Raw genomic sequence first — 21,792 nt, 5'->3', positions numbered from 1 at the left:
AAGGCTGTGCCTTTGCAGGGTGGGTTTTTTTCCCTAGTTCACCCTGTCTCTGAGGGGTATCTTTCCTGGGATCTGGTTTTACACAAGATGGTCCCCTGCCCAGTGTTCCCACAGGATAGCCCCTATCCCCAAGGCCATGTGAATCTGCCCATATCCCTGGAGTATATAAGGCATCTTCAATATTTACTCCCCTCCTTAGCTCCTTGCTCCTTCCTGCTTTCTTCTTGCTCTGGGAGGAGTCAACTTCCTTCCTTCCTTGCAGGTACACCATTCATTGCAAAGGATGCTTTAAATAGTCTGTGAAGCATGAGGTAGTGGGAGGAGCCCATACTGCCCTCTCTCTGTCTGACTCAGATAGAACTCCAATCCCGGCTCCTAATCAGACAAACACAGTGACTGCCCCATGCTAGTGAGAAGTGTTCCTGGGCAAGCCCAGACCCTTCTGCCCATGGTAAGCCTGTGAGCGCTGACTGAGGCAGAGGGACCGATACCATCGACAGGCGGGGAGTGCCACCTGCTCCAGACAGCAAGCCAGGAGCGCACAACGAGAAGGATCACACTGGAAGGTTTCCCATTGAGATGATGATGATGACGATGACGAAAGATGCAATGATCATGATGCCTGGCATTTCTATACATTTGACAAACAGTTACGTAGCACTTCAGGGCTGGGGCACCGTTTAATGCTCTAGGGATATTAACCCATGGAATCGTCGTAACAATACAATGTACAGACAATGAAACTGAGGCCCAAAGAAGCTAAATCACTGGCCAGGGTCACAGAGAAAGTGGCAGGACTGGGATTCACACACAGGCGGCCCAGCTCCAGAGGAGGGGCACTTGGTGGCTCAGCCACACTGCTGTTTCCTGAACTGAGAACGTGCCAGGCCTACACGAAGGGTATTCGTGCGTGCAACAGAGCCTCCCGTCAGACCTCTGAGGCAAAGAGTCTGAAACAGAGCTCAGGAGGCTGAACTCAAAGTGTCAGCAGGGGAGAACACGTTTCCTCACCTTTTTCGGCTTCTAGAGGCTGCCTGCATCTCTTGGCTCGTGGCCCCTCCTCCACCTTCAAGACCAGCAGGGCAGCATATTCAAATCGTTCCCTTTCCCAGCTCCCTCTTTCACTTACAAGGACCCTTATGATTACATCATCACCCGCCTGGATAATCCAGGATACTCTCCCTAGGCCCAAATCCTTGACTTAATCACATCCGTAAAGTCCCCTTTGTCATGGAAGTTAACGCATTCAACAGGTTCCTGGGATTAAGACCCAGACATCTTTGAGGGGCAATTATCTGCCTAGCATGAGTAGTAAACTAGAAAAGGACCAGTATACTCTAAAGGAATAAGCAGTAACAAACTGGAATTTTCCCACTGCCCAGACATCCCATGGCTCCTCTGGAAGCATCTGCGAGGCACTGGGCAAAAGGGGTCCCAACCTGCCGGCATCACCAACCTTTTATTTTTTCTCCCCCAGAGCTCTTTGTATAAAAAGATCCTTGCGGGCAGACAGTCCCTTCTTTGCTGTCCTGCCCCCGGCTCCCTTGCGGTGGATCCAGTTCACTTCTATCTCCTTTGTTCTGCCGGGGGATTCTTTCACTGCCAGTGCCGCTGGCCCCACCTGATGGGGCTGCCCCACTTTGGTGGCCCTCACGGGGACCCTCTGCGACCAAGGACTCTCCCTCAATTCCCCTCGGTGGACTGACTCTAGCGCTCCTTGGGGAGGTGACTCCTCGGTGAGGATCCGAAGCCCCAGGGGGATCCAGCCAGACCGCCCTTGCCCGAAAGGATGCGGGATTTCCCCTCCTACCCTTTGGAGGGATCCTTCCCTCCCTCTCCTTTCTCTTTTTGGCCCTTCAACAGCCTAACCCTCACACCCCTCAGACAACTGAAGGTCTCTGGCCAGGGGCAGCTCCCCAGTGTGGTCTGAAGGTCTGAGGCCAAACAGGTCGGACTGTCCGAGCCTGTGGGGGTGAAGGACCTCTTTCCTCTCCTCTCCCACTCTGTTCCCCTCGGTCTCCACTCACAATGTGGGGCATAGCTGGAAGGGGCAGCGCATCTGGGGCGAACCTGCACATGCTACGGACTCGGATGGGACCCTACCCTGATGCCGGCTGACTCTCAGCCACCTTGCTCCTCCCCCGCTCCACCTTTTCCCTTTGTTCCCATGGGTCCAGCCACCATCTTGATCTACAGACAAAACACATTCCTATGCGTCTGAGTGAATCCACCAATTCCATATACCGGTAGTGGTTCAACAAGAATTCCAGCCCATATCATCAGAGGGTCCCCTCCCCCTAAATCCCATGGCCTGGGCCACCAAGGAATTTCACTCAAATCGCCTATCAGCATGTTAATCTAATACCATGCTCTGGTCTGTCACTGCACAGAATCCCTGCTGGACCCACAAGTCTGGGGAGGGGCAACACCCCTGCCCCCACCCCCCCCCCCCCCTCACCCGGCAACCGCTACTGAAGATGAGATCTCTGCCCTAAGGCCAAAGATTTGTCACTGTCCATCTGTCAGTGGGGAATGTAGAGGCCGCTTTTAGACAACAGGCTTGAGCACTGGAAACCCAAGTAAGGCGAAAGCGCCCATGGTGACCCCCTGGCTGAAAGCAAACAGGCCCATTAGGGGATCCACCTCAAAATATCCATAAGCCCCAGCTGACCAATGGGCTACTTACAACCAGGCACAGGTACCAAAAAAACTAAAATTCCATGTGTTCCCCTACCTCCTCACTACCCCCCCTTAACTATAGCCCCCCACCACTGTCTCCTGGCGGACAGTCTCTCCTTTGCTGTCCTGATTTGATTCACACTGAGCATCTTTGACATCCCTTGCAGTGTATCCAATAAACTTCTATCGAAAGAAAGAAAGAAAGAAAGAAAGAAAGAAAGAAAGAAAGAAAAGAAAGAAAGAAAGAAAGAAAGAAAGAAAGAAAGAAAGAAAGAAAAAGAAAGAAAGAAAGAAAAGAGAAGAGAAGAGATCCTTGCCTCCCCAACATAGTGCATCACTGATGATTTATGCTTCTTGCATTTACTGTTCACACCTACCACTCCAGCCTCTACTGTGAGAAGGAAGACAGCCAGGCCTACCCTGCTGAGTCAAAAGAACCTCAGCCAGAGGCACAGATGTTGGATAAGCTGATCAGCACTGGAGGCCTGACCCAGGAGAACACACAGCTGCCATAGGCTCTGGAAAATTCCAATCACACAGGCTGGGGAGCCACAGCAAAGGGCAAACAGCAGCGTGAGGATGGTAACAACGTAATTTTAAAAGTATAAATATAATAAATCAGTGCAGTCCAATATTAATAGCATCGCCAACTAAACCTATCCCAAAGGGAGCTCCTGGTCCTTTCTGCCCAAGCCGCCCCTCTTGCAGTCGGCCATGTCACGCCCAATCTAGGGGAAATCCTGCCAGTGCTGCCTTCTAAACAAATCTACTGGGTATTCATTACTAAAGGGAAAAGGAAAGGTTCTGTTAGTGGTCACCACCTTAACCAAGGGATCCAAGTTACCATCACAAATGACGGAACAAACAGACATCAGGAGCCCCCTGAGGTGATGTCCTTAGGACACATCATCATGTGTGTGGTGTTCTTGCCAAAGATGCTCAGTGTGAATCAAATCAGAGGAAGCAATCAGAAAACTACAGATTGTGAGACACTATGGGATAACTGGCTTGGATTCTTCCAAATGTCAACGCCATTAAAAAAAAACAACAAGAAAAAACAAGAACATCAGTAGAGAGCAGGATCAGCAAACTTCTTCTGTAAGAGGCCACAGAGTCAATATTTTAGATTTGTGGGCCATGAAACCCATCTCTGCAGCCACAGACAATATGCAAACCAATGGGCGTGGCTGTGTGCCAATAAAACTTTATTTACAAAGACAGGCAGTGGGCAGGATTGCTGAGCCAACTGTAGATTAAAGGATATTAAAGAGGCATGATAATCAAATGCAGTGCAAGATCCTTGAACAGATCATAGGTTAAAAATAATAATAAATAGCTAAGGGGCGCCTGGGTGGCTCAGTTGGTTAAGTGACTGCCTTCGGCTCAGGTCATGATCCTGGAGTCCCGGGATCGAGTCCTGCATCGGGCTCCCTGCTCAGCAGGGTGTCTGCTTCTCCCTCTAACCCTCCCCCCTCTCATGTACTCTCGCTCTCTCAAATAAATAAATCAATCTTTTAAAATAATAATAATAATAAATAGCTAAAAAGGACATTTTGGGAATAACTGGAGAAATCAGAATATGAGCTATATATTAAATATTAGTTATATATTAAATAATATTGGTATCAATATCATTATTATCAATGTTAAACTTTTCAGGTGTGATATTGGTGCTGTGTTATATACGAGAATGTCTTTGTTCTTAGGAAACACCAGCTAAAATATTTAGGAGTAAAGTGTTATGTCCACAACTTAGTTTCAAATTGTTCAGAAAAAAAAAGTGTGTGTATACATATATAAACACATCCATATCCGAGAGCGAAGACAAATCAAATGTGCTGGAAGCTAATAACTGATGAACTAGGTGGTGAAGGGCATATAACTGATGACTGTACCATTCTTCCTTTTATTTTTAATAACTTAAACTTTTGTTGTTGTTGTTTATTTTTTAGTAATCTCTACTCCCAACATGGGGCTCGAACTCATGATCCCGAGATCAAGCGTCACATGCCCTCTGACTGAGCCAGCCAGGCGCCCCTATACCATTTTTTCTTCCAACTGTTCTGAGGGTCTGACATTTTTTTTAAAAAGGGGGAAAAAATGTCTCCAGAAACTGACCCCTCCTCCCCATTCACCTGCCACCTGGAGTACTGGGGTCACCTCCTCCCTGCATTCAACCTCACCCTATGATTGCCAAAGGGATCCTATTAACATATGCCTCAGACCCTGTCCCTCTGCTGATACCCTCCAGTGAGTCCCATCTACTCAGGAGTAATGCCAAAGCACTGCAGTGGCCCACAGGCCCTGCACAATCTGCCTCTCTCTCCACCGGTTTCTCCTCTCCTCAGTCTCCACTCAGTCCCTTTGCTCAGCCACATTGGCCTCCTCGCCGGTCATCAAACCTACCAGGCAAACTCTCACCTCAGGGCCTTTGCATGTGTGAAAATGCTTTTTCTTAGATACCTGCACTGCTGGCTCCTTCCTATCCTCCTCATATTCTCACTGAGGTCTCCCTGACACCCTATCTAAACTTCCAACCTTCCCCCAGACAGTCCTCTTTTTGCAACCCTAATGTTTTCTCCAGAGCAAGTACTGCTAGCTAATATAATTCATATTTTAACTATTTATTTTGTTTATTGGCTGGCTACCCCCCACCCCGTCCCCGCCCCAAGAATGTAAAATTCCCAAGGACAAGATCGTTTGCCTTTTCTTCTTTTCTGTATCCACATCATCTACACAACAGCCATATCTCGGTGCCACCCACTGACTTAACATTTTATATCCATTTACTCCTCACAACAACATAAGTATTATTTACAGCATAAATGCACATAGAGCCTATACACAAAGTGGGAATAATAACAGTGCCTACCTCATAATTTGTGAGGATTTAATGCTGGAAGGCCTGTGAAGTGCTTAGCATACGGCCTGGCACAAAGCCGAGTGCCCATTAAATGTTGCTATTATATAAAACCCATTGCACAGGAGAGAAAAACCGAAGCTCCGAGGGGGTAAGTAACTCAGCCAGGGATACGTGGGGCCCAGATTAGAATCCATGGCAGTCTGACCCAAGAGGCCACTTTCTACACCAGGGCGCTAAGACCCATCGCAGGGTTTAGGGGAAAGGCAGTGGCAGGAAACAGAAACTAGCTCTGGGAATCCAGAGTGCAGGACTCAAGCGCTGATTCTTGGCATAAACTCCACGTGTGACCTGAGCAATTCACTTCTGGTCTCGAGCCTGATTTCTCTTCTATAAAGTGGGGCAGTCATTTCCCCTCCCTGACGTGGGGACAAAAACAGAGTGAGGGTCAAAGAGCGGATAGGAGGGCAGTCTGGTTACTGTGAAATCCGACGTTTCGCCATTCTAAGATCTGCACCTCTGGCAGAGGCCCCACAAAACACCAAAGGACCAAGAATTCCGCAAACTTTAAGCACCTAAACTTATAAGGAAAAAAGGTACGCTCCCCTTAGCCATTTGGCCTTTGAGCATGCTCCCCGCTCTCCCTCGACATCATCCCTGCTGTCTGGGGAGATTCTCCTCACCCTTCAGGTCCCAGCCCAGAGGCCTCTGCTGCCAGGAAGCCCTCCCTGAAGGCCATGCCAGGTTAGGTACCTCACCTCCCAGGACCGGGGGGGGGGGGGGGGGTTGGCAACTGAAGCACGGGGTGGGGTTTTGGAAACCAAACTAAGGATGGCCCAGCAAACCACCCGGGCAGTCTCTCCTCGGTCCCGCCCCTAACTCCTCTCAGTCCTGGGATGTCCCACCCATATTACTCCCGTCCCCCAAACTATTGGTTCGTCTGGACGTCAGTCTCCACGCGCTCTCTTCTCTATTGGCTGGTATTCCCAACTCGGGCGCTGGCGCCCTGCCCTGCCCCCTGCCCCACGCCTATTCGTACTATTGGGCTACCCGCATGCCCTTCTTCCAGAAACCCTCCCTATTGGCTGCAGGACTTTGCCGGTTCAGGCTGTGATTGGTTGTGAACAGAAGTCCATCCCCTGAGCAACCACCAGAGAGGGGTTGGAGAATGAAAAGGTGGGAGGGACGTGGGGTCAAACTCACGCTGAGCCGGCGGGAGACAGATATAGGTCTTGAAGAACTCGCTTCGGCGGGCGCCCTCCTTAATGCGGTTGGCAAGCGGCTTGCTGACCTGCCGGATGCCCAGGTATAGCAGCTTCGCCATAGGGAACGCGCCCACCACCATCTTGGCGGTCGCACTGGGCACGCGCAACCTTGCTGACTGGGCGGGGCGCCTGCGATCTCTCCCTCCTCCCCCGCCCGCTCGTCTCCGTGCGTGCGTACGTGCGTACGCTCGGGGGTGGAGCACTGCAGGGGCGCTCCCTGATGTCACCGCGTCGACGCTGACGCCTGACGTCCGATCGCTGAATATGCAAATAAAAGGCGGAAGTGAGGCGGGTCAGGGGGCGGTGCCGTTAAACGGCTGTTGGCCGGAGCGTGGTTGGATTCCCACGCCCGCCTTGGCTGCTGTCACCGTGTTCCTTCGTGACGTCTTGTACTTAGGTGGCTTCCCCTCTTAAAGGAGGCTCTTAATTAGTCCTAATTAGGGCTAATGAGTCCCAAATACGCTTTCCCCGCTGGTTAGAGCTCTCACTGGGAGTAAGAAGAAACCGACCATGTAGTGATACAGACCTGGGTTGGGATCCCAGCTCCGCCGTTTACTTGCTTGTGATGTTAGGCGAGTGACGTAACCTTTCCGGGCATCATTATTCCCGTCTACAAAATGGGAATTATAATTAACACCTTGTTGGGCAGTTATAAGGCGTGCATGAGAATCTTGAATGTAGAAACAGTGAGTGAACTGTGATAGGTGCTTAGAATGGTGCCAGTCACAATAAGCCCCCGAGAAATAGCCTTTATTGCTCTGCAGGTCTGAACGCTGTTATCGCTAACTCCAGCCTGAGGGTGCATTTCATCCCCAGAAATAGTGACTCCCACCCTTTCCTGAGTAACTGACCAGCTGAGGCCCAGAGAGGGGGCCCGGGGCCGGCAGAAGGTCTCTCAGCCCGCAGAAGGTGATAGCCCGGCGTCTTGGCTGATAAAACCATACCCGTTTTCAAGCAGCCCCACTTCCTCCGCTGGTGGGCGAGAGTCCCCAGGGAGCTGGCTCAAGAAGTAGTTTAAGGGGGCGCCTGGGTGGCTCAATCGTTAAGCGTCTGCCTTCAGCTCAGGTCATGATCCCAGGGTCCTGGGATCGAGCCCCGCATCAGGCTCCGTGCTCCACGGGGAAGCCTGCTTCTCCCTCTCCCACTCTGCTTGTGTTCCCGCTCTCACTGTGTCTCTCTCTGTCAAATAAATAAAATCTTATTAAAAAAAAAAAAAAAAAAAAAGGGCGCCTGGGTGGCTCAGTTGGTTAAGCGACTGCCTTCGGCTCAGGTCATGATCCTGGAGTCCCTGGATCGAGTCCCACATCGGGCTCCCTGCTCGGCAGGGAGTCTGCTTCTCCCTCTGACCCTAACCCCTCTCATGTTCTCTCTCTCATTCTCTCTCTCTCAAATAAATAAATAAAATTTAAAAATAAATAAATAAATAAATTAATTAAATAAATTAAAAAGAAAAAAAAAAGAAGAAGTAGTTTAAGGACATGTCCCAGACTGTCCTCCTTTAGCCCCAGGGAGCAAGATCATATAAACAAGGTCAGGAAGGGGTTGAGAAATTTCTGGATGGCGGACTCTTGATGGGTAATTGAGAACGTCTAGGAGAGGCAGAAGGAGCCATGTGTAGGAGGAAACTGGTTCAGAAGGCAGAGTGGGGGGGGAGGGGGTTTCCAGGGGACCCAGGGCTTTCCCCGGTATCCACTCTGACTCCTTCAGTGTCCTTTGTCAAATCCCTGACACAGATGGACCTCCGTTTCTCCATCAGTAATAATGATGGTACTGACATGCATGAACCCAGATATTCTAAATTCCTTAAAATACCAAGACTCCATAAAAAGAACCCTTCCAGGGCGCCTAGATGGCTCTGTCAGTTAAGAGTCCGACTCTTGATTTCGTCTGGGGTCATGATCTCAGGGTCGTGAGATCGAGCCCCGCAGGTCAGGTTCTGCGCTCAGCCAGGAGTCTGTTTGGGAGTCTCCTTCTGTCCCTCCCTCTGCCCCCACTCTCTCTCTCTAATAAATAAATAAAATCTTAAAAAAAAAAAACAAAAAACAGGGGCGCCTGGGTGGCTCAGTCGTTAAGCGTCTGCCTTGGGCTCAGGTCATGATCCCAGGGTCCTGGGATCGAGTCCCACATCGGGCTCCCTGCTCTGCGGGAGGCCTGCTTCTCCCTCTCCCACTCCCCCTGCTTGTGTTCCCTCTCTCGCTGTGTCTCTCTCTGTCAAATAAATAAATAAAATCTTTAAAAAACAAAAAACCACAACCCTTCCCCAAGATCCCTTCTGGACTGAAGGTGTGATAGAGCGTGGGGCCTATTCAAGGTCCATTATCTCCTTGGGACACCCCCCTTCCCATTTTACAGACTGGCCAACTGAGGCCAGAGGAAGAAAAGGATTTATCCAAAGTTCCAGGAGTAATCAGAATGGAGCCAAGGCTGGGATTTCTCAAGTCCCAGCCAAGTCTTCTCCTGATTCCTGGGGTGTTAGTCAGGGGCCTAGGGGCCTACTCGGGGGCTGAGGTCCCCATGATGGATTTAGGAAACTTCCAAACTGTCCGTGACTTTTTTTCTGTTTATTTCACTGCTGTTTCCTCAGCTGCTAGAACAGTGCCTGGCACACAGTAGATGCTCAATAAATATTTATTGAATGAATGGGAATGAGCATTTGGTGGAGGAGTAGAGTGCAGACTTTCATCTGATTCTCTGAGGGGACTGTGTTCCAAAAGGTTCTGTCTGGCCTTACATCTCCATCCCAGTAGCTTTATGGCTTTGGGGTGGGAAAATTACTAAGCCCCATAGATCCCAGGCTTCCCTCTTTTCTCTCCGCACCCAATACCAAAGCCCCAACTTCCTGCATCTCAGTCACCGCCCCCCACCCCCGCAAAACCATTTTCCTCATTAAGTTCATTTTTTTTCTCATTCCCCTCCTCCCTCCTCTTCCTTTCTCTGAGAAGGATTTCCAGGAACCTCTTCTGGGAACTTCTGGGACAAGAGGGTGTGTGTGGTGGGGAGGAGGATCTTCACATCTCATCAGAGCTTGGAGCCTGTTACACATCCATTGGGAGGAAGGGAGGGAGGTGACCTGTCAGAAAGGGCGAGGCCTGTCCAGAGCTGGGTGCCTACTCCGGCTCTCCAGCCTGATTATGGATGCCCATTCCTGGTGATCCCTGAGGGCCAGGAGAGAGGGAGCGTGACCCCATCAGCCAAGGCAGGCAGCCTCGGCCACCCTAGGGCATGGGAACAGAGGCAGAGATGGAGAGGGGAGAGGGAACCCAGGATAACCCCAGCGCTGACTCACCAGCTGTGTGACCCTGGCCTAATCATTTGGCCTCTCTGGTGACCGCCGTGGAATAGGGCCTGGGATCATTCCCAGAGGTCCTTCCGGTTCGGGCCCCTTGGTCAACCTTTTTCTCAGGATGGGCAAGGGGCTCATGTTACATAATCCTAAAAGGCCCTGTGCTTTCTCCATCATTTTGAAGTATTCCTTAAAAATAAATCCCAAAGCTGACCACTGTTCCTTGCTTACCCCACTCCCACCCTCACCCCACCCCACCCCTACCCCGTTCAGCTGCCCACATCTCCCGCCTGGACTACTGCAGTCACCTGTCGCTGGCCTCGCTGGCCTCCAGGCTGCTGCCCTTCCCATATTCTGTTTCCCACTCAGGGGCCACCGGGATCCTGTTAACGTTTAAGTCAGATCCCATCCCTCCTTTGCCAAGAGCCCTCTTGTGGCTCTCCTTTATTTCAGAGTAAAAGGAAAAGTCCTCCCCAGTACCTACAAAGCCCTGATCCAAAGATCGGCCTGCCCCTTGCCAGTCCCTTGCCAGTCCCATCAATCATCAACCGTTCCTCTCACCCTCCCGGCCTCCCGCCTGCTCCAGCTGCACCACTCCACTTGCTCTCCCTCAAAACTCAGGTACTCTCTCGCTCCAGAGGCTTTGCACTTACTGTTCCCTCTGCCCAAAGTCCTCTTCCCCCTGACAGCCACAGGGCTGACCACCCCCCCCCCCCACCTGCTCTTTGTTCCAATGTCACCTTCCAGTGAGCCCTCCCCTGACCTCCTTCTCTAGATCTGAGTCTGTGTCATTCTCTGTCCCCTCAATCAGCTTTCTTTTTCCCCAGGACACTTATCAATTCCAAACATATTTATTTTTATTTACTTGTTTACCATGAGCTCCATGAGGGTGGGGGCCTGGGCTGTCTTGGTCACCCTTGCGTCCCCAGCCCCAGCCAACACAGGGCTGGGCCGAGAGTGGATATAAATAAATCTCTATTGAATAAATGAATGAATGAATGAATGAATAAATACCCTTCTCTTGTCCTGAGCCCCTTCCCAAGCCTGCCCTGCTCAGCTCTCCTCCAGCTGGTCTGCCCTGATTGCCCTTCACTTGGGTTCTGAGTCTGCCTCCCCCTCAGTCCTGACTTGGAGAATGCTGTTTATCTAGAAACTCACACTCACTCTTCTTGCCCTCACTCCCTCAGATGACCAGGGGCTTCCCAAGGGTGAAAATGACCACTCCACCCCTCGGTGAATTTCTTCTCCCATCTTTCCCTTCAGTCCCCAAATTTTACCTCCTTGTTGGAAATAATCCTTTTTTTTCTCTCTCTCTTTTTGTCGTTACCTTCTGGAGACCGAATATTTGACTTAATTTCCTTGTCCCCTCCTCCAGGGAGCCCTCCCTGACCCTCAGCCTGGGTCAGACGCCCTCTGGGCACCCCTGTGTGAGCCCCATGCACTCTGGGTCATCCCTGTCTGGGGACAGGTCTGTCTCCCCCATCGGAGTGGGAGCATGTGAAGGAGGGCCATTCGTCACCGCTGTGTCACTAGCACCAGCCAGCACCGTACTAGGCACAGTTCAACCGAATTGTTAGGGGGTCATGGTAGAGGATGATGACTGACCCACCAGCCTCACTGTTTTCCCGTTTTCTTCTACTCTTATGACTAGGAACACAGCCAGCCTCGTTTGCATACAGTTTGCTTCCATCAGACCAGGAGGGAAGGGAGTGTGGGATAACATTCGAGGAGTGGGGGGGTTCTGCACGAGTGGAGGGTCACTGTGCGGGCGGCATCATCTTCAGCTGCACGTGGTCCGCTTGGGAGGGCGGAGCTGCCGCCCAGCCAGCTGCCATGGCCTTGGCCATGCTGTTCCTCTTGGAAGTGAGCGGGGTCTCCAGGGTGAGCGAGGCATTGGCCATCTCCTGTGGTTTGTCACTGGCCAGGAAGCGGAGCAGATTGTGGAGGGCCTTGGCCACATCGCTGCGGGCCCCCTCGTTGACGAGGCAGTAGAGGATGGGGTCAGCCACACAGTTGAGGCTGGTGAAGGCCAGCGAGCTGTGGTAGGCCGAGAAGACGCGCTCCTCGAAGCCACAGTCCCACGGGCGGCCCAGGTAGACGGCACTGCGCGAGAGCAGGAGCACGTGGTAGGGCGCGAAGCAGACCAGCACGATGGCGATGAGGCTCAGGGCCAGCCGCTTGATCTTGGCCTTCTCCTGGCGCTCGGTGGACACGCTGCCCCGCACGGCCCGCAGGATGCCGCAGTAAGACAACAGCATGAGGGCCCACGGGAAGAGGAAGCCCACGAAAACCCGGTAGAGGTTCATCCAGGCCACCCAGCCCTCCATGGGGAACTTCTCGAAGCAGAAGGTGTGGTTGTAGCGGTCGCGGAAGAGCTCGTCGTGGAACAGGGGCGCCGAGTTGGCCCCCAGCTCCGTGGCCCAGACCACGGAGCTCACGGCCACGGCCGTCTTGACCCGGCGCAGGCGGGCAAACCGCAGTGGGTGGGCCACGGCCAGGTAGCGGTCCACCGAGATGCAGCACAGGAAGGCGATGCTGATGTAGATGTTGGTGTAGAAGATGAACCCGAAGAGCTTGCAGGAGCCGGGGCCGTGGATCCAGTTGTCGTGGTGCAGGAAGTAGTCAACCCACAGTGGCAGGGTGCAAATGTACAGCAGGTCGGCGATGCTGAGGTTCATCAGGTACACCCCCAGCTCGTTGCGCTGCCGCACCTGGCGGTAGGCTGCCCACAAGGCCAGGCAGTTGGTGGGCAGCCCCACGCCGATGACGAAGATGTAGAGGGACGGCGGGAAGAGGTGGTCCACGCGCGAGTCCACGTGGCAGCCGTCCCACGTGCGGTTGCCCATCCTCGGCGCTGGGCCTTCTGAGGCACTTCCCCTGGCCCACGGGGGCTGTGGGGCCACGGGGGGCGGGAGGCCATCGGGCCCCCTGAGCCCCCTCCTTGGAGGCTCAGGGGAACATGGTGGGGGGCAGTCCACAGGGAAGAGGTGAGGGTGACCCTGAATCGTGGGCTAGCCTGGGCGGGGAAGGGTAGAGCTTGAGAGGGAAAAGTCGGAGGAAGGATAGAACTATGACAGGAGGGAGGCTCAGGGCGGGGGATGGTGGGATTAAAAAAAAGGAGCTTTGTCAAGGGGGTGTTTATAGACCCAATCAGAGTGTAAATGAGGGAGTTTTGGGGTAGCACAAGAATTGGCTGAGGGGGCTGTTTATGGAGGAGATGAAGACATCAGCAGAAAGTACTGTTTGGCCACAGTGAAGTGATGGGGGTGTGGAAGATGTGTGAAATATATGCGATAGTGTTGAGACAGGACAGACTACAGTTAGGGAGGGTGGAAAACACCAGGCACGGTCAGTCGGGGCGCTGGCGCTTCCTAGGACCCCAGTACGAAAGAAGGAAACAAGGTGACTGATGAAGAGAACATTATGGAAGAAGAGGTACCCTCCATCTGGGAAATGTGGGAAGGGTGTTAAGAAACAGGAAGGAGGTGAGTAAGGGCTATTATGGAGAAGGATTACGGATGGAGTGAGGAATTTGAGGGGGGCAGGGGTAGGGCTCCGGCTTGGTCGTGGTGGGAGCTGAGCAGTTGGGATGAGGTGGCCCGCCTCACAGTTCAAAGCTGACTTTACAGTGCCTGTGGGGAGAGAGGTCTGCGGTAATGGGAGATACGGACACCCCCTTCTCCCCACACCCATCACCATAACCCATGGGCTGCGGAGGGTGGACACCCTGGCGCTACCTAATTGAGCCTCGTTCTAAGCAACAGATCTGTGTAAATGCAGATTTGGGGGTCCGGATCTATTTTCCCTGATAGATGTTAAAGACCCCACTCAGGGGGCCCCTGGGTGGCTCAGTCGTTAAGCGTCTGCCTTCGGCTCAGGTCATGATCCCAGGGTCCTGGGATTGAGCCCCACATCGGGCTCCCTGCTTGGCAGGAAGCCTGCTTCTCCCTCTCCCACTCCCCCTGCTTGTGTTCCTGCTCTCGCTGTCTCTCTCTGTCAAATAAATAAATACAGGGACGCCTGGCTGGCTCAGTCGTTAAGCGTCTGCCTTCGGCTCAGGTCATGATCCCAGGGTCCTGGGATGGAGGCCTGCATCGGGCTCCCTGCTCAGCAGGAAGCCTGCTTCTCCCTCTGCCTGCCACTCCCCCTACTTGTGCTCTCTCTCTCTCTCTCTGGCAAATAAATAAAATATTAAATAAATAAATAAATAAAATAAATACAATCTTTAAAAAAAAAAAACATATAAAGACCCCACTCAGAATTTAGCTAGAAACCGTCTAAAACGTGCAAGTATTTTATCATGCTTCAGGAAATGCTAACCCTGTCATTTCCCAGACGGAGATGAAGCTCAGAAAGACTGCTCACTCCCATCAAGGATGCACAGCAAAGCCATGACATAACGGGGACTACTAACCCAGGACACCCCATTCTTGACAATGATAAAGACAGATAATAACAGCTAAGGTTTATTGATTTATTCCACATCGCAGACCCTGTTCTAAGCACTTTTATGGGTATTAACTCATTACATTTTCAAGAACCCTAAGAGGAAAGTACCATTATCCTATTTGACAAACTGAGTCACAGAGCGGTTTGGAGACCTGTCCAAGGTCCTGATGATGACAGAGGGACAATCTCGGCTCTCATCCTTTTTCTCCAGCCTGTGCATGTTTCCACCCAAGAATAACTGAACAGAAAGGGGCCCTGGGCTGGGCAGTTGGGGCTGGGAACCATAGCTGCTTTGGGCTGGGGGGGGAGAGGGGAGAAAGGAGGGGCTGCTGGGTGTGATCACATTCGGGCACCAAGGGGAGCCCTGGCAACAGGGCTGGAGTCCCTCCCTCAGGAACCACTTCCCTCATTGCCTCTGCTCCACCCCAACTTTCCTGAGTGAGAACCTTGGGCATGTCACCCCCTTGGGAAGACCTGCAAACACAGGGCAAAGGACAGTCATGGACCAAACCTCCAACCATTGTCAGCCCCAGAGGGTAGGGGAGTGACGTCCTGAATCAGAGGCACCTTCGGAAGCCACTCTATCCAGAGCTTTGTGTGGGGTTAGTTTTTTAAGCTGTGAACACTTTTATTATTGTTATTATTACTATCTTTTTAAAATAAGATCTTAAACTGGAAAGCCATCTAAGACAGTGGAAAAAAGAAGCTGCTCTGTGTTCTCAATGAAATCAGGTGGGAGGAGGGGGGCCACCTCTGAAGAATCCCCCAGGACACACTTAGAAAACCACTGGTTGAGTCAACTGGATTTATCAGGAAACTGAGGCCCAGAGAGGGGAAGGGATGAGCCCAGCATCACACATCGGGTTCTTGGGAATCTCCCAGATGCCAAAGCATCTTTCCATGGGAAAGTCCTCTTGGCTCTACCTCCACAATAAACCCTGAATCCATGCATGTCTCTTGGAACCCCCTGCCAGTGTCTGCTCTGCACCACCATCGCCAATTGCTCGATTGCTCGGACAGGTGCAGTAGCTCCTCACTGCTTTTCCTGGCTGCCATTCTGGCTTCCTTCAACTCACTTCCCACAAGGCAGCCACCAAGGTCTTGTTAACATGAAAATCAGCTCTCATTACTTCTCTGCTTGAAATCCCGAAATCCCAGTGGACTTCGGGTAAAATCCAAACTCCTTGCCCCAGGTGACAAGGCACTGCTTGACTTCCTCCCCCCCCCTCCCCTCCCCCCCCCCCCAGCAGGCTCAAGACCCATGACCTTCTTTTCAGCCTCAAAACCTTTGCTCTTTCTCAGATCTTCTTAGGACTCAGCTCCCTCACCTCCTTCACTTCCCCGCAGAGTCCCGCCCACCCACCCCCAGGGCTCTCTCCTCACATCACCTTGTATCTTGTTCCCATCTATCTGTCTGTCTGTCTGAAATGGACATTCCAGGAGGGCAGTAACCTTGTGTTGACTGCTGTCTCCCAGCACCCAGGAGAGGCCCAGCATATAGTAGACACTCAATAAATGACTGTGGGTTGAAGGAACAGGCATTGGTCAGCCCATCCTGCAATGCAGGCTCTCTCTCCCCCTGAGGCAGCTACAAGTTCAAAGAAGTCCCTGCAGGGTCCCACGGAAAGAGGTTGGAAGAGAAAAAAAATGAAAAGGGCAGGATCTATCCGCTACATAATTGACTTTGAAAGGTCAGGGCTGAGTCCCTGCTTAGTAAGTCCTACCCCCTGTGGGGTCCTTAGCAACCCAGCGGCTGCCCCCACCCCAGGCTGCCCCCACCCCAGACTCGCAGACAGAGGTTCCTGGATCCTGTGGACAAAGGGTGGAGACAGAGCTTGCTCCCCGGCTTGAACAGTGCAATCCAGGCCCTCCCTTCGAATATTCCCCACCCAGACCAAGTCACTCAAAAAAAAAAAAAAAAAAAAAAAAGTCCTCTCTCTGCCCTCAAATCTCCCCTTCTCTCTGACCCCTGGTCTCCTCCTCTCTCACCTTCTGTCTCTCCCTCTTCTTGTAACATCGAGAAAATTCATTCTTTTTCGAGAGTCTCCGTTTCCCCTTCTGTATAAGGGGGAGGGCAGAACTTTTATACTATTCACATCACAGACAAGAAAATCCTTGATAGGACATCCTATCATCTACAAAATGTGCAGCATTTGAACAATTATTATTATTCCATGGGCACAGAAGAGCTGAGACCAGAAAGGAAACAAGGCTGGGAGTTCCCTTGGCCCCACGCTGTCCAAACCCCCTGGGTTCAGCTGAGGCTGGAGCGGGTACAGCCGGCGTAAGACTTATTTCCGGAAGCCAGAGGAAATACACTTCTCATGGCTAATTTCCTTGAGGGGAACCAGCTGGGCGCTCACCTCACCCTCCTCCGTCCCTCCTCAACCCACCTGCTTCCTGGGGCTTCTGGGCACGGGGAAGGGGTACTCAGCCCTCTCTTCTCCCCACCTGAGATCTGCCCACCATCAAACCCTCAAAACCACAGAACGGAGACTCTTAAGAATTCCACAATGCCACAGGTCTCTATGCCCCAACTGGGAGTGCAAGGCTATTTCTGACCCCTTCCTGGTACACGTGGGGAAACTGAGGGCCAGAGCAGCAAGACCCTTGTCTGAGTCGTGTGATGTGTCAGGACCGGGCAGATCTCCCATCGTTCTTAACCCAAGAGCTTCCCCTTTCCCCGAATGTTTTCTCTCCTCACTCCCTGTGCTCCTGTAATGTTTCTCAAGTCTTTCTGGGGTTGTCAGCCCCCTTTGAGAATCTGCTAAAATATAGAAGGAAGGACTTTCTCACCACCAAAAAGCAAGTGACCACAGTGTCTCTGTGCCCCTCCAACACCTGATTCCCTTGCCCAGCCTCTGGGGGGTCAAGCTCCTCTTCAGCTTGAGCTTTATTTGGGATTCAACCCCCAAATCTTTAAAAAGAAGCTCTCCCTATCCCCCAGGCCCCCTTCTTTGGTCCCTGCTAGCCCCTCCCAGGAAAGGGCAGAGAGATAAGCCCAAGTGTGGAGTGATAGTGAGGGGACCAGAAGGACTGGTCAGACCCCGGCCCCCACTTTATGCCTCAGCTGCTCAAGCCAGATAAGTCTCTGGGCCACTCTTAAATCCAGCAAGGCTAAAGGACTCTGGAGGGTTGAGAGGACCAGAGGGAGAGGTGATGCAGCTCCCCCCCATCCCTGGCCACCCTCAGGGTTCACTCACCAGCCTTGTCCTAGAAGCCACCAGACTGCCTCTCTGCCCCCCTTCCCTCCTCTGTCAGCTCCTGCTTACCGCCACCCCCTTGGCAGCCCCGGGGGACAGGCCAGCTCCGGTCTGCTCATTAGGGGACGAAATGTGATCACCGCGCCTCGCTCCCCACCTGGTGCCCTGGCGGCCGGCGGAAACCAGGGGGCAGTCAGGCCTCCGTGACCACCTCGCTGGGCCTCAGTTTCCCCATTTCTACCAAAGGGGTCCCCGTCTCCCCACCCCCACTCCCACACCACCCAGAAGGGACACCAGGGTCCTCCTACTCGACCCCTCCGACACCGTCCATTCCAGCACTCAAAAAATCCTCAGGATCTATTGTTAGTCCTGTTCATGGTTTACTGTTCTATTATTGTAACATTCTAGAGCTTTACCTTTCTTCCATTCTATTATTATTATCCTAGCGGCTTTCCATGTCCTTCCCCTTCAAGTTTCTAATATTCCAGGAGTCTCACATTCCAAGATTCTAAAGTTCTATTGTTAGAACGCTCTATGATTTTTTTTAAACATTCTATGACTTTCATCATCTATTATTAAACTCTCAGTGATTATTATCTTGGCCCAGCAAACACGAATACGTATTTCCCCTTTTTTTTTTACAGAAATGGGAACACACTCTATATACCGTGAACCCCTCTTCCTTTTCCCCCCTTTTCTCTTCTGCTTGTTAACTGCCCAGCAGCCTGAAGGCCCAAGGTGGCACAGAATTCTAAGATATGGGGGGTTCACGGGAGGTTGGGGGGGAGTGCGCTGTCACCTCCACCTAGCTCCTAAATTCTCCCTGCCCTGGGGGACTACTAGGAGCCCAGAAGCCTAGGCTGCCTCCATCCCCTGGCCGCCCTGCTGGCCTGCCCTCATCCCTCCAGCTCGCTCACACCAGCTGAGTTATTATTTGTCTAGACACAAACCAAATTATAGGCCCTGTCCCGAGGGAGCAGTGGGCTTCATGGGGAGGGTCAGGAGACAGAAGCGGGCCAGAGTTAATCCCTGCCCCCCCATTTCCCTTCCCCTCTTCCCTCCTTCTCTGAAAATCCACCCCTCCCACCCAAACCAACTCTTGTCCCCTCTCCCCTCCCCAGCACCATGGTTTGGGAAATATTTTCTCTTCTCTGCTTCTCAAAGGCTCCCCTCTGGATTCCAGCTTTTCATACTCACCCTGGCATTCTTCCCTCCTCACTGTGAAGACCTCTTTTCCCAAATTAATCCGACTTAGTGGCAGCAAAAGAAGCCAGCTCTCTGGATTTGGGCTTCAGTTGAAATGGCACGGACTCATTGTGAGGACTTCGGCTCCTGGGCCTCAGTTTTCCCATCTGTAACATGGGTGCTTGACCTTGATGGCTCGGTAAGCCCTTCGAGCTCTCTCTGCTTGGAACACTGAAAGCTGCCCAAGATTCCGACACTAATCTTTTTGGATTGAAGGATTCATATATCCTGAGGACTTGTGATTTGAAGGTTGTGGGGCCCCAGTCCTCCCTCTGATCATTCTCACATCCTGAATCCTCCCATTCAAAGACTTCACACCTAAGGGTTCTTGATTATGATTCCCAGAGTTCAAGAGCCACCCATCATCCCTCTCCTTTCCTCCTACTGGGATCCCTCAGAAAGGGAAACCTCCCCAGCCTCAACCCAAACCTGAAGTTGAGTTCATCCGCAGAGACAGAGCTTGGGAGGTACCCTCTTGGTGGGTTCAGGAGGAGGGGGGCTGGTGGCGGGGGTCGAGTAGCGTGGGGGCATTAGGGGGTGGCCCCTATCATCTCCATCTGTGCCAGCAAGTAAATCCCCCAGCGCACATCCTGCCTGAGTACACAACACACATCCCACCACGAACGGTGGCTCACAGAAATTCCAGAGCTGTCCCTCAGCCTTGTTGGGGGTGGTGGGATGTCCAGTGCAAGCAGGGGGTGGGGGGAGTGAGGTGGAGGCAGGAAGGAGTTAATGGTGACCTAGCCAAATCCTGGAAGGGAGGAAGTGGGGGAGGAAGTCTACCCCCCCAGCCAGGAATTCCTGAAATTGGAGGGTGGGGTGGGTGCGACCTCAGGAGCAGTGGGGTGACTCTCTAAAGGGGGCACTGGGGTTACAGTGTCCCTCAGAGTCCACCTGTCCCAAGGCAACCCTACTCCCCCCCCCCAACTCCCAAGCAGCTCCTCAGCCCAGCGGAAAGCTTGGGGATGCACCAGAATTTGGAATGAGATGACGATGGGGTCAAGGTGCCAGAAGAGGGTCTCAAGATACACAGAGTAAGAGACAGAAATACAGGAGAGAGACAGGAAGAGAAAGCGCAAAGAGATGCACAGAGACAGGGAGAACCACGGAGTTGGAGGCAGAGGGATTGAGCTCGAGAGACTGAGGGTTAGAGGCAGAGGGAGACGGGGAGAATGGGTACAGAGACGGAGAGAGAGCCAGAGCCAGAGCCAGACGGAGAAGCAGAGAGAAAGAACGAGACACAGAGACATCCAGAGATGCAGAAGGAGAGGCCCACCCAGAGGGAGGGAGGACCGCAGACAGAGACCCATCCGAGACGGGCGGAGAGAGGGAGACAGACCCACAGACACGGTCCGCGGGGAGACGGCGGGAGCGCCACCACCGGAGAGGGGCGGGGACCTGCCGGCGCGGGAGACTGAGGCACCGACGCAGGGGCGCAGAGCCCCCGAGGGGAGCGCCGAGGAGGGGCCCCGCGCCCGGCGCGGGCAGGGGAAGGAGAGGCGCCTACCTGCGCGCGGCGGCTGGACGGGGCGGGCGGCGCCTCTCTCGGCTGCGGCGACGTCTGGGCTCGACCGCGGCGCAGGGACCCGGGGGCGACTCGCTCCGGCCCCGGGCAGGAGGCGCCGGCCGAAGCCCCCCCCCCCCCCGCCCCCCCCCCCGCCCACCCCCCCCTTGGCCCCGCCCCTTAACCCCTTCAGGCTTTCACCCTACTCCAGGCTTCCAGCCCCGGGGAAACCTCACCTGCTGCCGCAGCAGCCCCCCCCAACCCCTCCGAGTCCCCAGCCTGGAGGCCCCCATCTCCTTAACCCCTTTGCTTCCCCTCCGTCCAACCCCACACCTCCTGCTTGACCAAGCCCTCACTCAGCCTCTGACCCTCCTTGAGCTGAGCCATTTCCTCCCCTCTGAGACCCGGGTCCTTAACTTTCTGGTCATTGCATGCCTCCCTTCCCAAGGGAGAGGACAAACGAGTCTAAGTCCTCCCTCCTGGGGTCAGGGCCACCTCTGTAAGGAGTCCTGTCTCTTGGCCAGCCAGACCTTAGGCTAATGGCCTCTCTGTGCCTCAGTTTCCTCTTCTGTCAAAGTGGTCACTCACAGTCTCTTTGTCAATACTATCAAGTCAATAAAACATACCCCCCCCCGCGCCCAGTGCTTTCCATTCCTCCCCGTTTTATTTACTTTTCCCCACAGAACTTTTTAAATTATCTGTCCCCCCACTAGATGGGGGAGGAGTCATTTCTGCATCTGGTTTGTTTACTGTTGTGTGTCTGTTGCCTGGAAGGCGGCTAGGCACATGATAGGTATGCAAGACATGTTTTCAGGGAGTGAATACATAAGGGTAAAACAGTATTTGCTGATTTTTATTAGATCATCACATCCTTCATAAATTGGTCGTGAGAATTCATTCTTGGTCAAAGCACTATGGACAGACCTGGCGTCACGTAGCACTCATAAATGACAGCTATTGGGTTCACAAATTCTTTCTTTTCTTTTTTTTTTAGAGAGGGAGAGAGCGCACGAGACCCAGGGAGGGGGGGTGCAGAGGGAGAGAGAGAATCTCAAGTAGACTCCATACTGAACATGGAGCCCGACATGGGGCTTGATCTCACTACCCTGAGATCATGACCTGACCGAAATCAAGAGAGGGATTCTTTTTTTTTTTTTTAAGATTTTATTTATTTGACAGAGAGAGACAGAGAGAGAGGGAAAACAAGCAGGGGGAGTGAGAGAGGGAGAAGCAGGCTTCCTGCTGAGCAGGGAGCCCAATGTGAGGCTCGATCCCAGGACCCTGGGATCATGACCTGAGCCGAA

General features: G+C 52.8%; 2 protein-coding genes across 4 annotated transcripts in view; both read right to left on the bottom strand.

The window, feature by feature from the left end:
• Window positions 1-7,606, bottom strand: part of OPA3 (outer mitochondrial membrane lipid metabolism regulator OPA3) — a 49,951-nt gene extending 42,345 nt beyond the window's left edge. Inside the window, exon 1 of the mRNA XM_032388084.1 lies at window positions 6,743-7,606. Within this exon, the coding sequence (XP_032243975.1) occupies window positions 6,743-6,884 (142 nt within the window). The 5' untranslated portion in view covers window positions 6,885-7,606. The remainder of the gene's footprint in view (window positions 1-6,742) is intronic.
• A 3,239-nt stretch (window positions 7,607-10,845) lies between these two features.
• Window positions 10,846-20,573, bottom strand: GPR4 (G protein-coupled receptor 4). Of its 3 annotated transcripts, none has more exons than XM_032388283.1 (2): window positions 20,492-20,573; window positions 10,846-13,719 (listed from the first exon to the last, which is right to left on the bottom strand). In XM_032388283.1, the coding sequence occupies exon 2, from the start codon at window positions 12,931-12,933 to the stop codon at window positions 11,845-11,847; it is 1,089 nt and encodes a 362-aa protein (XP_032244174.1). In that variant the 5' UTR covers window positions 12,934-13,719; window positions 20,492-20,573; the 3' UTR covers window positions 10,846-11,844. The 3 variants fall into 3 exon arrangements, with proteins under 3 accessions (XP_032244174.1, XP_032244175.1, XP_032244176.1); XM_032388284.1 differs by lacking the exon at window positions 20,492-20,573 and adding an exon at window positions 18,937-19,444; XM_032388285.1 differs by lacking the exon at window positions 20,492-20,573 and adding an exon at window positions 16,526-16,593.
• Window positions 20,574-21,792: the final 1,219 nt, after the last annotated feature.

Source organism: Phoca vitulina, unplaced genomic scaffold, assembly GCF_004348235.1.
Source record: "Phoca vitulina isolate PV1807 unplaced genomic scaffold, GSC_HSeal_1.0 scaffold52, whole genome shotgun sequence".
In the NCBI taxonomy this organism is placed as follows: domain Eukaryota; kingdom Metazoa; phylum Chordata; class Mammalia; order Carnivora; family Phocidae; genus Phoca; species Phoca vitulina.
Note: the sequence above shows the minus strand (reverse complement) of the source record. Positions and strands in the feature narration are given on the sequence as shown.

What these genes read in the sequence shown, in the direction of transcription:
- GPR4 (XM_032388283.1), bottom strand. Translation starts at nt 12,933, where the DNA reads ATGGGCAACCGCACGTGGGACGGCTGCCACGTGGACTCGCGCGTGGAC.